The 13,185-nt window shown below is 45.5% G+C and overlaps 2 protein-coding genes across 2 annotated transcripts; one reads left to right on the top strand and one right to left on the bottom strand.

Annotated features, from left to right (window-relative positions):
- Window positions 1-3,198: 3,198 nt before the first annotated feature.
- On the top strand, window positions 3,199-6,184 carry CCR75_008918 (uncharacterized protein; the record flags this gene model as incomplete). The annotated part of the gene is made up of 6 exons (XM_067966965.1): window positions 3,199-3,692; window positions 3,778-3,843; window positions 3,910-3,960; window positions 4,028-4,186; window positions 4,252-4,975; window positions 5,487-6,184. Exons 1-6 carry the CDS (start codon window positions 3,219-3,221, stop codon window positions 6,182-6,184), a joined length of 2,172 nt encoding a protein of 723 aa, XP_067822904.1. The 5' UTR covers window positions 3,199-3,218.
- Window positions 5,523-7,833, bottom strand: CCR75_008919 (uncharacterized protein). Its single transcript, XM_067966966.1, has 2 exons — window positions 6,723-7,833; window positions 5,523-6,643 (listed from the first exon to the last, which is right to left on the bottom strand). The coding sequence occupies exons 1-2, from the start codon at window positions 7,785-7,787 to the stop codon at window positions 6,371-6,373; spliced, it is 1,338 nt and encodes a 445-aa protein (XP_067822903.1). The 5' UTR covers window positions 7,788-7,833; the 3' UTR covers window positions 5,523-6,370.
- Window positions 7,834-13,185: the final 5,352 nt, after the last annotated feature.

The following is a 13,185-nucleotide window of genomic DNA, read 5'->3' as shown; positions in this document are numbered from 1 at the left end:
TTTCGGCAACGGCCATTGCCTGGTTACACAATACTTGGTGCCAGGTTCGAGGTCTGTCTCGTGCCCGATGCCCCTATCTGCTGGTAGGCGGCTCGGCACTTCTTCTGGGAGCGCATAGCGATGTTTCCACAGAACTTCAAAGAATGGACGGTCTCTCAAGGCATCCCAGCCTTGAGCAGCGAACCCCTTCTTTTTGTCCGTTTTTTAGGACACTCTCGTCCATTGTGGACGACGAGCAACAGTCCACCAAGTTCTTTTCTGGAACTTGTGTGACTATTTCGTGGATCTTTCTTTTCTTTAATTCGGCAAGAACAGATCTCACGACATCTCCGGGAGATTTACTATCTCCTCGGCAGATAAAAAGACTTGCCGGAGCACCATAACTAAGGATGCCTCCGCAATTTCGTCTTTGACGGCCTCGAACACCTCGTTCGAAGGCCCGTCCTCTTTAATAGGAACTGATCCAAAGGTCACTCATTTGGACATGCCTTTGATCGTCCTAATCTGTCGGGTACTCGTTCTTCGAGTCACCACGACCTTTGACTGGGAAGTGGGTGTCGTTGCTCTCCTGGCTAACGCACCTCTTCCAACCGCACCAGGCTCTAGGCACTGCGCCGGTTCATGCGAAGCTTGAATTTCTGTCAGCTCGCCGTCTACTGCCACAGACTCTCTGCTCTGTGCAGGTCTATGGGACACATGACTGCTTGTCATTGCCCTTTCACTACCCGAGTCTTTACGAGCTGGGTTGGAATTGGTGACGTTTGACATCCCGTCAACGCACTGTCAACTATGTTCGACACGACATCAGTTGCATACGCCTCTCGTAGGAGCACAAACTTTCTGGTGTCCTGCGTAGAGTTCGCAACTGTGCGTGTACGCCAGTCTAATCATGGTTAGTGTTTTGCCAACCACGGCATGCCTAGGATGAGGTCGTACGGACCCTTCATACCTAGCATTGTCAACTTCTCTTTACAAGAGAAGTCACTAAAGCTGAAGGCGAGTTCTATCTGAACTCCCTCAGACTTAACGAGTGCGCCGTTCGCAGAACGAACGGTCACCTCTTCTCGCTTGCCATCCTGGCAAAGCGACTCAAACATCGGCGGTCACTTTCTTAGAGCCGCGAGTTTTACAAAATTTTGTGATGTACCCGAATCCACGAGGAGGGTCATCACCTGGTCATAGCCTCGTACTTGAGCGCTATAGATTTGCAGGGTTGAGGTCCGAAATTTTGAGACCTCAGGGACTATGCTACCCGTTTGTTCCATAACTCTGAACTTAAGGGCATCCGGCCCCTACTACGATCCTGCATTTCCCGACCTCTCAGTGGTCGAGGCAGAACTCGTGCGTCTCGCACGCGGGCTCTTGCCATCGCCCTTTGGGAAGGTAATCCTCTTGCTGGGCAATTTCTGCCCCAGCAGGATCCCTGGCATAGCAGCGAGCCATCATATGGCCGCGCTTGCCGTATTTGTAACAGACAACGTCTGCATCGCCCAACTCCATGGGAGTGGCATCTGACCTCTCGGCCGACGGCTTATACCAAGCAGTCGCCGAGGCACTTTCTGACCTCTCGGCCGACGGTTTATACCAAGCAGTCGCCGAGGCACTGGTGTAGGAGTGATCCTCAACCAAGGCAATTTGGATTGCCTCTTCCATCGTCGACGGAACCTTTCTGATTTGGGCCTGTCGCGATGGGGCATGCCGTTGTTTGTTTATAAGCGTGGGTACTTTAATGTGCTCCGGAGATGGACCTACGCTAATGGGGCGACAGCGATCGCATTTCCTGCACATACTCTTGTAGAGTTCGCTTTGACTGTCACGCTCCAAAGAAGCGCGCCTGAAGCAAAACTTCGTTGTTCGGCGACTGGTGCATGGGGTGAATCTTTCCTTTAAAGATCGCCACTGTAGGGAACGCCTTTATGTCCGCCATAAGCGCCGAGTAAGCCCAATCTGAAGCCTTATCGCGCAGATGCGACAAGGCGTACGACACCATCCGGCTGTCGTCCTCGATGAGCTGCGCGTCACCGCATTGCTCCACGGCTAAAAACCAGTGGACAATCGTGTGCGCTGCAGTTCCATCGGTCTTGGGCGGGTCCATTCGAATGGGCCTCGGCTAGTACGGCCGGGCAGAGAGCATCTCAACAGTTCTGTTGAGAGCCTCGCTCTGAGCCTGCTCATGCCTCAGCTCATCCTGAGTCTGAGTGACAAACTCCGCCGCAGCATAGCACTGTGCCTCGGACGCGGCTCTCCGCTATCCGAGCACGAATGCCTCAAACTGCTCCAACTGAGCAGCATGTTGCTTTGGAGGCTGTGGCTTCACAGCAGCTGAAATTTATATACACGTCCATTAATAATTATAAATTGAGTCTAGTCAAATGATCGGTAAGTATCTTTGTTTATGTTTACAGCTGATCAGTCTGCGGGATAAATAGATATAACGGCTTCTACCTATTTATGAATAAGATTTCCGAGCATTACTATATAAAGTAATATTCTTTAAAAAAATTCTGCCTTTTAGATAATATATTAATTAATAACCTTAAGGGATAACTTCATATAACGATACACCCCGTTACAGCAGATGTAAATAACACTATACAGAATAATCAAAGAAACGCGTTTTTAGGATAGTGGATCTTCCTCGCTCCATAATACAGAAAAAGTCTTATCGACACAAAGTCACAGATTTCTATTTTAGCATACATCCTAAAGAGTCGTACAAGCTTGTAGACTTTTTGGGTACTTACTCAAAATTCGTAGAAATAAGTGGCAAGTAGTGCCCAAAAATGAATAAATTAATAAGGTTTTGCTCTTATAGATCACAGAGCAAGCCTTAGGAAGGCACAGAATGCTCTAAGATTCAAAATGAGACTGAACTATATATTTTTATAAAGTAAAATACGTTACTGCAATTACCCGAATAATCCCATAATAAACCCTCAATAGGTGCTCTTTGTAGGTTGGAAGCAACAGATTAGATGATCAAAGAGCAGTCTTCACTTGCTTTATGGTTTAAGTTATTATACTTAATTGGTATAGTAGTGGTACATACTATTAAGTTCTTAGATCGCACGCTTCTTCCGTGTCGTGACCCGGCACATGAACTATGAATATTTACAGATAAGTAAACACTTGTGTATTGCACCCCCGAAGATGTGCTTTAAACTTTTTTATTGTCGAAGAGGAAATCGTCTGATTGGATAAAAAATCGGACCCAGCGGATGGAAAATCCGTACGATAGTGCCGAGAACCTGGACCAGTACGCGTCCGCTGCTGGGCTTATGCAGCTCAGGTCGGCAGTAGCTGTAGCCAATGCAGCGAATTGCGAGGCTAGTGATAGTATTTCGAATGACATATGCAGCTACAGCAACAGCTGTGACAGCAGTACCGTATTTTCTTCTTCAGACCGGACGCTGCCTCCGGATTGGCATCGGATCATCCACGACTCTGGACTACCATGCTACGTGCACGAAAAACTAAGAATTGTTTGCTGGACGCGCCCGTATCCGCTTAATTTGAGTGGTCACGTCACGCTGTCGCAAAAGGATTTGGATCGATTTGTTAAGCAGCATGTACCACCAGTTAGCATTTTTACGTCCGAATCGGACGTCGCCGACCGAAAACGAAATTATTATCCGGGTGCAAATGATATAGTATTAAAAAAGTCGTTGCCTCCTTTTCAAGAAGCTCGATGTGTAAGAAAGGGGGTTGAATGGGAATACAGCACTAAACGTGATGGTATTTATTGATTACGAGTTGTGTATTGGTCTACTTTTGCAGCTCAAGAAGCGCAAACTTGATGTGGCTACAAATGTTAAGAAGAAAATAGACAAGCAGCAAGCCCTGGTAAGCTTCTTTGCATGAAAACTATGAATATGAGAAGTAGCAAAGCTAATTAATTGTCTTTTATAGACACTGGAGGAATTTAAAACATTAGACATTGGGGACCCCCGTGTTCTCCAGGTGACATAATTTCAATTCGTGCATATTATCAGATGCAACACTATTGACTGATTTTACTTGACAATAGGCATGCATGGAGCTATCAGTCAAAACGCCAGCCCAGGTTCTTCAAGAGTATCAGAACCGAAACCGAGGCGTCTCGATTAACTATAATACAATTTCTGTGGACGGAGAAGGTGTGAAACTTTTTAAAACTATAGTGACTGCCGGTAGCACGGTTGCAGAGGTACACGTTTTTGTGAATTGAAGGATCGTTGCTTCGCAATTTTATCAATCCCTTTTTCATTGCAGGGCGTTGCGTCGACAAAGAAAATTGCCAAACAGTTAGGAGCACAGCAATTGCTTGCGGCGCTTCACGAGCGCACGGCCAACAAATATCATGAAGTAGCGGATATGTATAATAGCTCGCTTAAAGGACAGTCCGTAATATCCGAGGAATATGTTAACCGAACTGCGATCCCACTGGTTATTAGTGGTAGGAGCGGCCGTACTGGGAATGTAGACCCTCGTCTACAGCGTGGTGGCGGTGTATTATATCGGGGTCGACGGGCTCGCCGATCACCGCCTTTTCAGGAGTCTGGAGCATATCGAGGTTATACTGCGGACCGGCGTTCAAATGCATCACCGCATTGGGAAGTTTACAATCACGAGAAATCGCAATATATACCGCAGCCACCAGGCACATGGACTGTTGGGAGCCAGCAAAGTGATTCAGGAGTAGGAAACGTCGGGCCTGAACGCGTTGTTGTGTATTCCCAAGCGGCGGCTAGGAATGCAGAGAGTTACGGTGGCGGACGGCACTATAATAGTGGTGGAAAAGTATGGGGCAGCTACCCTGATGTTAATCACCCTATGCCGGATTCGGATTCAAATTTGTCAGTGATCCATCCTCATTTGCTAAACAACGGTGCCTTGGATGGAAATCAGCTGCCACCAGAAAGAGGATCTTTTAATTACGGCAGTATGCACGAACGATCGTTGGACCGTCCGACTACATCGACGCCAAAAAGATATGGTACGTGACTTCGTTAATCGGTAGTTCCGCTTTGAATTGAGAGAAGAATTAATTCAGGTTTATGTATTGAGCCTTTACAGACTAATGTGCAGAGTCAGATGTCAATTTATTATTACTGTGGATGGGGTATTGCGTCGGCGTTTCATTTGGTGACGAGAATATGAAGTGTATGTGCGCTGTATTGCAGTGTGTAGCTCATTTGTTTATTACTTTGGCAAGTTAATTTTTTTCCATTCCGTCGTCTCATTTGATTTAAGCATCAACTTTAAATGGCTTACAGCTAAATAAGGTATTGTGCAGTACATTAACTTGCATGTTGTTTGGACAACTTTGTCGATTAGGACCAATTAAACACTGTAGTGATTTGTATTTGCAAAAATATCTGTTTATGTCTTAATATATTCGGTTTGTTAAAACGCAAGAATTAAGAATGGCGGCTGTATTTATGTACCAATATTTTGAATCAGACGATGATCGTCTAGTTGACATTGTAGCTTGTACGTTGTCACAGATACTGACTGTCTAAAACCACTTCCAGCCTTGATAGCGTACTTGTCAGGTCTTTCGATGGAGGGCTTTTTGCTCGTCTTCTCCAAGGAGCAACGTGCGAAAGTGCAGTACTGCGTCTTGGAGAACGGAATGCTGCGGTGCCTTGATCGACCAGGTGGGGTGTTGCACGAGTCTGTCGGGCTGACGAGGCATCGTATTCGCGTGGAGCCTCTATTTGCTGACAATGCAGGTGTGTGCCCAAACCGGTTCGCAGTCCACGCGCTTGAAGTGAAGCGCAATGATCACGAAGGCGCGTTCGTTGCGACTAGCAAGCGCGAACGGATCTACTACTTTGCCGCTGTCACCTCAAAATCTATGATTAAATGGGCCGATGCCATTCACAACTGGCGACGCCATGCCTTTAATGATCCAAAAGTCAGTGTGATGTACGCTTTTGGTACGGTTATGGACGAGGCCAATCGGGCGATCGACGCTAAACATCGCGCGTTCCTGCTGGAAACACAACGACTTCATCTTGTTAACATGGCTAACCGATTTGACGTGCAGCTTATCAGTCCGAATACAAAAACAACAAGAAGGCCTAGTGGCTTGTTTAGAATGTCATTGCTCTGCGTATCCTCCGCCTATAAATCTATCAAAACAACAAGATCCAGTTTGCCGTCGTTTCTTGGCTGTCGAGTTTGCCAGGCAGATGAGTAACCAAACATACGCTTGTTTATTGCCACATCATATTCTGACATTTACAGTGCTCGTGTCAAGACTTTCAAATTGTACAAAAGATGGCAAAATCGATCTCTTTAAAAAAAATTATCCACGGGTACTTCCGCGTTGCCTTCCGTGCGATCGGCTTTTCCCATTGCTTCGGTCAAGGGAGTCTGTGTGCGCTTACAGATACAGCCCTTCGGGAATGTTAGCCTTTTTCTTGTAAAGGGCCTTCTCTTTTGCCTTCCGGAAGTCTGATTGTGTCACACGCATACGGCGCTCGCGCAGCGCAAGCAAGCCAGCTTCGGTACAAACAGCCTTAATGTCAGCCCCTGAAAGCTCGTCCTTTGACATAACGAATTCTTCAAGATCTACATCTTTTGCCAAGCTCATACGACCCGTGTGAATGCCGAAGATACGACGCTTCGTCTTAATGTCTGGCAGCGGAAACTCAATCTAGGATAAAAAACAACGGAGTCATTGTTTCAGCCTCAATTCGTACCAGTTGCATACGTATTGTTCTTTTTGGACTTACCTTTCTGTCAATACGTCCCGGACGTATCAAGGCGGGATCGAGACTTTCAATAGCATTGGTCGCCATAATCACCTTGACGTCTCCACGCTCATCAAAGCCATCCAGCTGGTTCAGTAACTCGAGCATTGTTCGCTGAATTTCACGGGTACCTCCGCTGCTCGAGTCGTACCGCTTGCTCCCAACTGCGTCAATTTCATCGATAAATACAATTGACGGCGCATGATCGTCTGCCACGCGAAACATCTCTCGCACGAGTTTAGGCCCGTCGCCTAGGTACTTCTGGATTAGCTCAGAACCGACAATGCGCAAAAACGTTGCTGACGTCTGGTTGGCAACAGCCTTGGCCAGCAGTGTCTTGCCTGTACCTGGTTCGCCGTACAGAATGACTCCCTTTGGCGGACGGATGCCAATGCCTTCGTAGAGCTCCGGGTGCGTAAGAGGCAGCTCTACAGCCTCTTTGATCTCTTGAATCTGCGACTCTAAACCGCCAATGTCTGCGTATGACTCGAGCGGCGCCTTGTCCACCTTCATGACGCTCACCATCGGGTCTGTATCATCGGCAAGGATGCCCACGACTGACATGACCTTGTTGTGCAGCAGCACAGAACAGCCAGGCTGGAGCATATCTTGATTCACAAACGACATGACACCCACGTAGTACTCAGGACCCACCGACGAAGAAACAATCGCGTGATTGTCATCTATCATCTCCTCCAGCGTTCCAACGCCCATGGGCGTACCACGTAAATCGTCCACCTTTGAGCGTTCCTCTTCGTCCTTTTCCTGTTTGGGCTTCATGACTTCCTGATTTTGAATGAATTCTTGCTCCATTAGCAGAAAATCCTTGATGCGCTCCATTTTAAGCAATCGTAACTTGCACTTTGCCGTCGGGTAGACGGACGGAATGCGCACGGCAGAGGAGGGCCCTTTTTTCTTGCGGCGCCTGCGTGTCATGGCGCCACCACGCGGCTCGAATTTCTTTTTCTTCTGCTTAGCAGCATCCTCCTTTTTCTTTGCGGCTTCTTCGCGCGTCTGACGCGGTAGTCCGCTCTGGCCCTGACCCATTCTATATGCAGTTGGGTGACCACTTTTTTCTTAAGTGTGTGAAAGATCTGATGTTTCCCTCAATTAAAGCTTGCGGTTTACGGATAATAAGCGTGTTGTGTAACAGGGTGTATCGTTACATGAAATTAACGCTTAAGGTTGTTGATCAATATACTATCTAAAAGGTAGATAATTTTTGGAGAATATTACTTTATATAGTAATGCTCGGAAATCTTATCCATAAATAGGTATAAGCCGTTATATCTATTTATCCCGCAAACTAATCAGCTGTGAACGTAAACAAAGAGAGAGAGACAGATAAGATTTCAATTGCATGTTTAGTATTAGTCTATAATTAAGTTAGCATTAAGAAATTGAAAGAAGAAGAAACTTAATTGTATTAATACATATTTCATTTAACCTTCTTTAAGCTAGTTGTCTTAAAGAGAAGTCTTCCTCTGCACGTACTAGTGTGCGTGAAATAATAACGTAAGGCACCACTCGCAACTGAAGCAGTGCGAAGTGGACTTGTACTGAAGCAGTACAAGTCGTAGTGCCCCGTTACACATTACCTCTTCGAGCTTGTACGACTCCTTGAGTTGTTAGACTTATAAGGTTTACAGAGTGACTCTTTGAGTCAATAAGTCTTCCTCTAATTGGAGGAGCAACAAAAGCTCCGCTAGACTGAAAGGCGTGAACAGCTGCTAACGAGTGTGTTTGTGGGCGCCCGAGGTCATATTGAAAAAAAAAACATATTCCAGGCTTTTTGTTGCGGAGCTACCTCGCTCCTAAAGTCAAAGGAAGACTTTCAGACTCAGAGAGTCGCTTAGTTCTATTGAACGTATGTGCTTAACAACACAGGGAGTCGAAGAAGCTATTAAAGCTTAATGAATCCTAGTTCAAGAGATTCAGAGGTTCGTAGAACCAAGTAGTAACTAGTGCCCAAGAGGATATACCTTAGAAAGGCTTCTATCTCTTACAGATCAATGCGCAAGCCTTAAAGTCAGAGTAAGACTTTCAGCCTCAGAGGATCGCTTAGTTCTATTTGAACTAATGACTTTAACAGCTCAGGGAGTCGTGCAAGTTGTTAAAGCTTAAGGAATCCTAGATCAAGGGATTCGGGGGTTCGTAGAACCAAGTGGCAATTAGTTTACAAGAGGATATACCTTAGAAAGTCTTCTATCGCTTACAGATCGAAACGCAAGCCTTAGGAAGGCACTTAACGCTTCAAGATCAAAAGGGGAACTGCACTTCATTTAATTATTTCAATTTAAAAAAACTTACCCTAGCTAGTTTAAAAATAGATTTCGGCCGCCGATTTATATCTGGCTTTGACCACATTTGTTACCCATAAAAAATGGGATTTACCTAACTGTTTTAGAATATGATAAAAGAATATTTTACCCATAAAGTAAATGATCACAACAACGGTTCTCCAACCGATGTGTGCCCCATTACAAACTGCCTAATGTTAATGCTCGTTAAATACGCTTTTCGGGGAGGTCAACAGATTCAAGTTAAGTTCATTGAGCTGTCACTCGGTTAAGTTTTAGATATGAATCACACTTGTGAATCTGGTGCACATAGATGCATCACAATGAAGAGGTGACCTACGGGACTGACGTCATCTGCGCGAAAATGTATTTAGAATAAGTAAGGTCGTCATGTGGGGTTTCACATCTACAGAGATCATCTGATAAAATGTTCTATGTTTAGTTCTATTAATTATAAATCAGTCTTAAGCTTATTTTCCTGTACACAGTAGGAATGAAAAGACAAGCAACCGCTTCTGTCACGTCATCTGTCTAATAGTAAAAGCTCGGTGCGATTGGTTTCTTTAGGCTCAACCAATTCCCTCGCTGTGCCCGAAGGTTTGTGCGTGGTAGTGTGAGTTTGCTTTAGAATTGCCCGCCTACCTTTTTATTCCATAACTTAGGGTTTTTCACTGTTTTAAATGTGTAGTGGAGCACATACCTATTGGAAACCGTTGTTGTGGTACATTGGCTTTATGGATAAGATACCCTTTTTATCCGATTTTAAAATAGTTAGTTACTTAAATCCCATTTATTATGGGTTACAAATATGGTCGCCGCAAGATATAAATCTGGCGGCCGATGTCTATTTTAATTAGCTAAAGTAAGGTTTTAGATAAAAAAATAAAATACAGTGCAGTTCCCCTTTTGATCTTGAAGCGTTAAGTGCCTTCCTAAGGTTTGCGCATTGATCTGTAAGAGATAGAAGCATTTCTAAGGTATATCCTCTTGGGCACTAGTTGCCACTTGGTTCTACGAACCCTTGAACTAGGATTCTTTAAGTTTTAATAGCTTGTACGATTCCCTGAGTTGTTAAACCCATTAGTTCAAAAGAACTAAGAGACTTTTTGAGTCTAAAAGTCTTTCTCTGAGTTTAGGAGCGAGGAAGCTCCGCCACACCTGGTAGCACTCGTAATCAATCTACGCCTTAGTCTTTAAAAGAGTAAACCCTCACGAAAATGGAAAAAATTCCAAAATTGCCAGAAGCGCAACGCGCCGCTTATGACAAGATCAAAATCTTATTTGGGCTTGAGCACGTGGAATTTATCATTTCCCAGGGACCAGAGGTCCCACATGCAAGGCTTGAAGCCTTCATGCGATACGAAGCCTTCCTGATCGGTCAGGTACAAGACCATTTAGCGGCATCTATGGCAATCCAACGTCGTTTACTACGATCTCGACACTGGATTCAGCGACCAAGAGGCGTTCTCGTCTGGCTTTTGATACATCTCTGTACCTGACTCAGAGTCGAGGGCTCGCCCTCTAGCTGTAAATGTGAAGGTATTTGAGGGAAAAGAGGGAGAAATCTCCCTTTTTAGATTAAGCAGATGGAGATGTCCATTGAATACGCCTTGTTCTTAACAGAACGGCAAAAGGTGGCTATGGTCATTTCCAAACTCGGAGGTAGAGCGATGGAGTGGGCACTGTCGTGCGGTACGTCCGTAAACGACGCTTTTCTTTCATGGGATTCGCTGAAGCAGCAAAAATGACCAGCATGTTTGCATTGCCCGATCAGGATTTTCTCATGCGAGAACGGCTCCTAGCGACTCGGCAGGGTAAACGAATCCTAGAAGACTTTGTCCAGGAGTTGAGAACTCTCATTGCATCTATGCATCTAGACCTGGTGCAAGAAGCAATTGTTGTAACAACCTTTGGGGACTAAATGAGGGCGTTACCCGGACGGAATTATTCCGATCTCATCCTGTTACTTTCGAAATAGCAGTTGCCATAGCGCTACGCTCTGAGTTCGACTTTAAGTCTGCTCGCGTTAGCACGCCTGTTTACCGAACAAGCTCTTTGAGCACATGGGTTCCGTCTAATAGACCGAAACACATGGATCTTAGTCTCGTTGAGGAAGGAGAAGAGGCTTTTCAAGCTGTGGAACAGCGTAAGAATATCCGTAGATGTTATATGTGCGAAAGCACGAAACATTTACGTCCGGCCTGCCCCCTATGAAATTTGCGTAAGCTCGAAAGAGCTCCAATTCCGACTAATACCAGAGATCCGGTACGGTGCGGGAAAACGTCGATACGCAGTAGGTGCGAGGCTCCCTACTGGGGAAGACCTAGGCTCTGTTGAACCTCTAGGAGGTAAGAGTAAAGAGAACTGAGCTCCAATTAGCTCGGTGCTTAATGGCACGGGGCGTGAGTACAAGCCTGGCTTGCTAGTCGCTCAAGCGACTGCAAAGGGCTTTTATAAGCCGTGGTTAAATTGAGATGACTCAGGAGCGTCTTGCAATTATGCTCGACGTCTTTCCTTTGAAGGAACCCAACAATACTTTGAGGCACTTAGAGCGCATGAAGGTGATACAATCACTGTTCGCTAAGCGACTGGGACTCGTATCACTGTTTCTCAAATTCCATTGAACTTAGGTATAAAGTTTCTGGACTTTGACAGTTAAGCGTATCACTGTCTCGTCTTTGATTTGGATTCGAGATATGATCTCATCCTTGGTATGGCCTGGCTAGAACACCATGAGCCATGTATCGATTGGAGGTCTAACTGCTTATGCGAGCTAGCAATATCCCGCTTACAGCTGTTAGCACCCCAAGTGGTATGCAATGTGAGCGGTTGGTAATGCCACAAAGGCTTTTTAACGCCCCAGCAACATTTAATCGTCTAGTGACGCAACTATTCCGCCCTCATCAAGGTTATGCACAGACTTATTTTGATGACATTTTTGTCCACAATCGTGCGGAGCAGGGTCGGTCGGATATGGAAAACTATTTAGACCATTTGCGAGCAGTGCTCGAGTGTACGCGCACAAAAATAAATTGTATGCCAATGCATCTAAATGCATTTTTGGTGCTGACGAAATTCTTTTTTTAGGATGCTTCATCGGAAAGCGAGGCCTTAGAGCGGATCGTGCGGAGGTAAAAGCCATAGTATATTGGCCGGTTCCTAAAAACCAAAAGGATTTGCGTAAGTGGTTGAGTCTCGCCAATTATTTACACAAATATAGCAAAAATTACGCTGAAATGGCTAGGCCATTATCTTATTTCCTTAAAAAAAGTACAGAATGGTGCTGAACAGTCAGAACATAATGCTTTTCGAGCAGTTAAGGACAGTCTTATCCATGTCCCGATCCTGGCACTGCCAAATCTAAATTGGCCATCAGTGTCGTCTGGGACGCATCGGATTTTGCCTGTGGCAGTGCTCTGTTACAAACAGATGTTGATAGGCCTGAACGTGTTATTGCGTTCGGGTCTAGCCAGCTTGAAGCTGCGGAATAGAGTTATCCAGTTCATGACAAAGCGTTACTTACTATGATGTATGCTCTCGTCAAATTTAGAATTCATCTGCTCGGCTCTAAGGCGTTTGTGATATATACAGATTACGCGTCATTACGCACGGCGACTAAGTCGCCCCATCTCTCACAGAGAATGGCCCGATAGCAATCCTTTTTCGCGGAATACAGCTTCGAGGTGAAGTATAAGCCTGGCAAGCAGAATGCTTTGGCCGATGCGTTATCACGCAGGCCGGATTATGAGCTTTTTCATTTAACGACTATCATGTCACCTATTCCTGAATTCTTCCGTTCGGCTTTCGCCAAGGATGAACAGTGTGTAGCTCTGCTACGAACTCTCAGAACTCTAATTCAGGTATTAAATTGCCGGCACGTTTGCGTGCAAGGTTACATCGATTTTCCTACCGATGAAGACCTGTTGCTTTATTGCACGGACACTGCGGACCCTCCGCGTGTCGTTGTTTCTCATGATAAGGATTTGAAGTACCATATCCTCTATTAGGCACACGACACTGTTCTTGGTGGTCATCTCGGTAGAGAAAAGACCTTCGGCTCTGCAAGCCATAGTTATTGGTGGCACAAACTTTATAAATGGTCAGCACAAACGTTCGCACATGCGAAACTTGCCACCGGGTCAAAC

Source organism: Bremia lactucae, linkage group LG1, assembly GCF_004359215.1.
Source record: "Bremia lactucae strain SF5 linkage group LG1, whole genome shotgun sequence".
Taxonomy (NCBI): domain Eukaryota; phylum Oomycota; class Peronosporomycetes; order Peronosporales; family Peronosporaceae; genus Bremia; species Bremia lactucae.
This window is presented reverse-complemented; position numbering and strand designations above follow the sequence as displayed.

What these genes read in the sequence shown, in the direction of transcription:
- CCR75_008919 (XM_067966966.1), bottom strand. Translation starts at nt 7,787, where the DNA reads ATGGGTCAGGGCCAGAGCGGACTACCGCGTCAGACGCGCGAAGAAGCC. An exon ending in CGGGACGTATTGACAGAAAG is followed by an intron (nt 6,644 to 6,722) that starts GTAAGTCCAAAA and finishes TTTTTATCCTAG; the next exon opens with ATTGAGTTTCCGCTGCCAGA.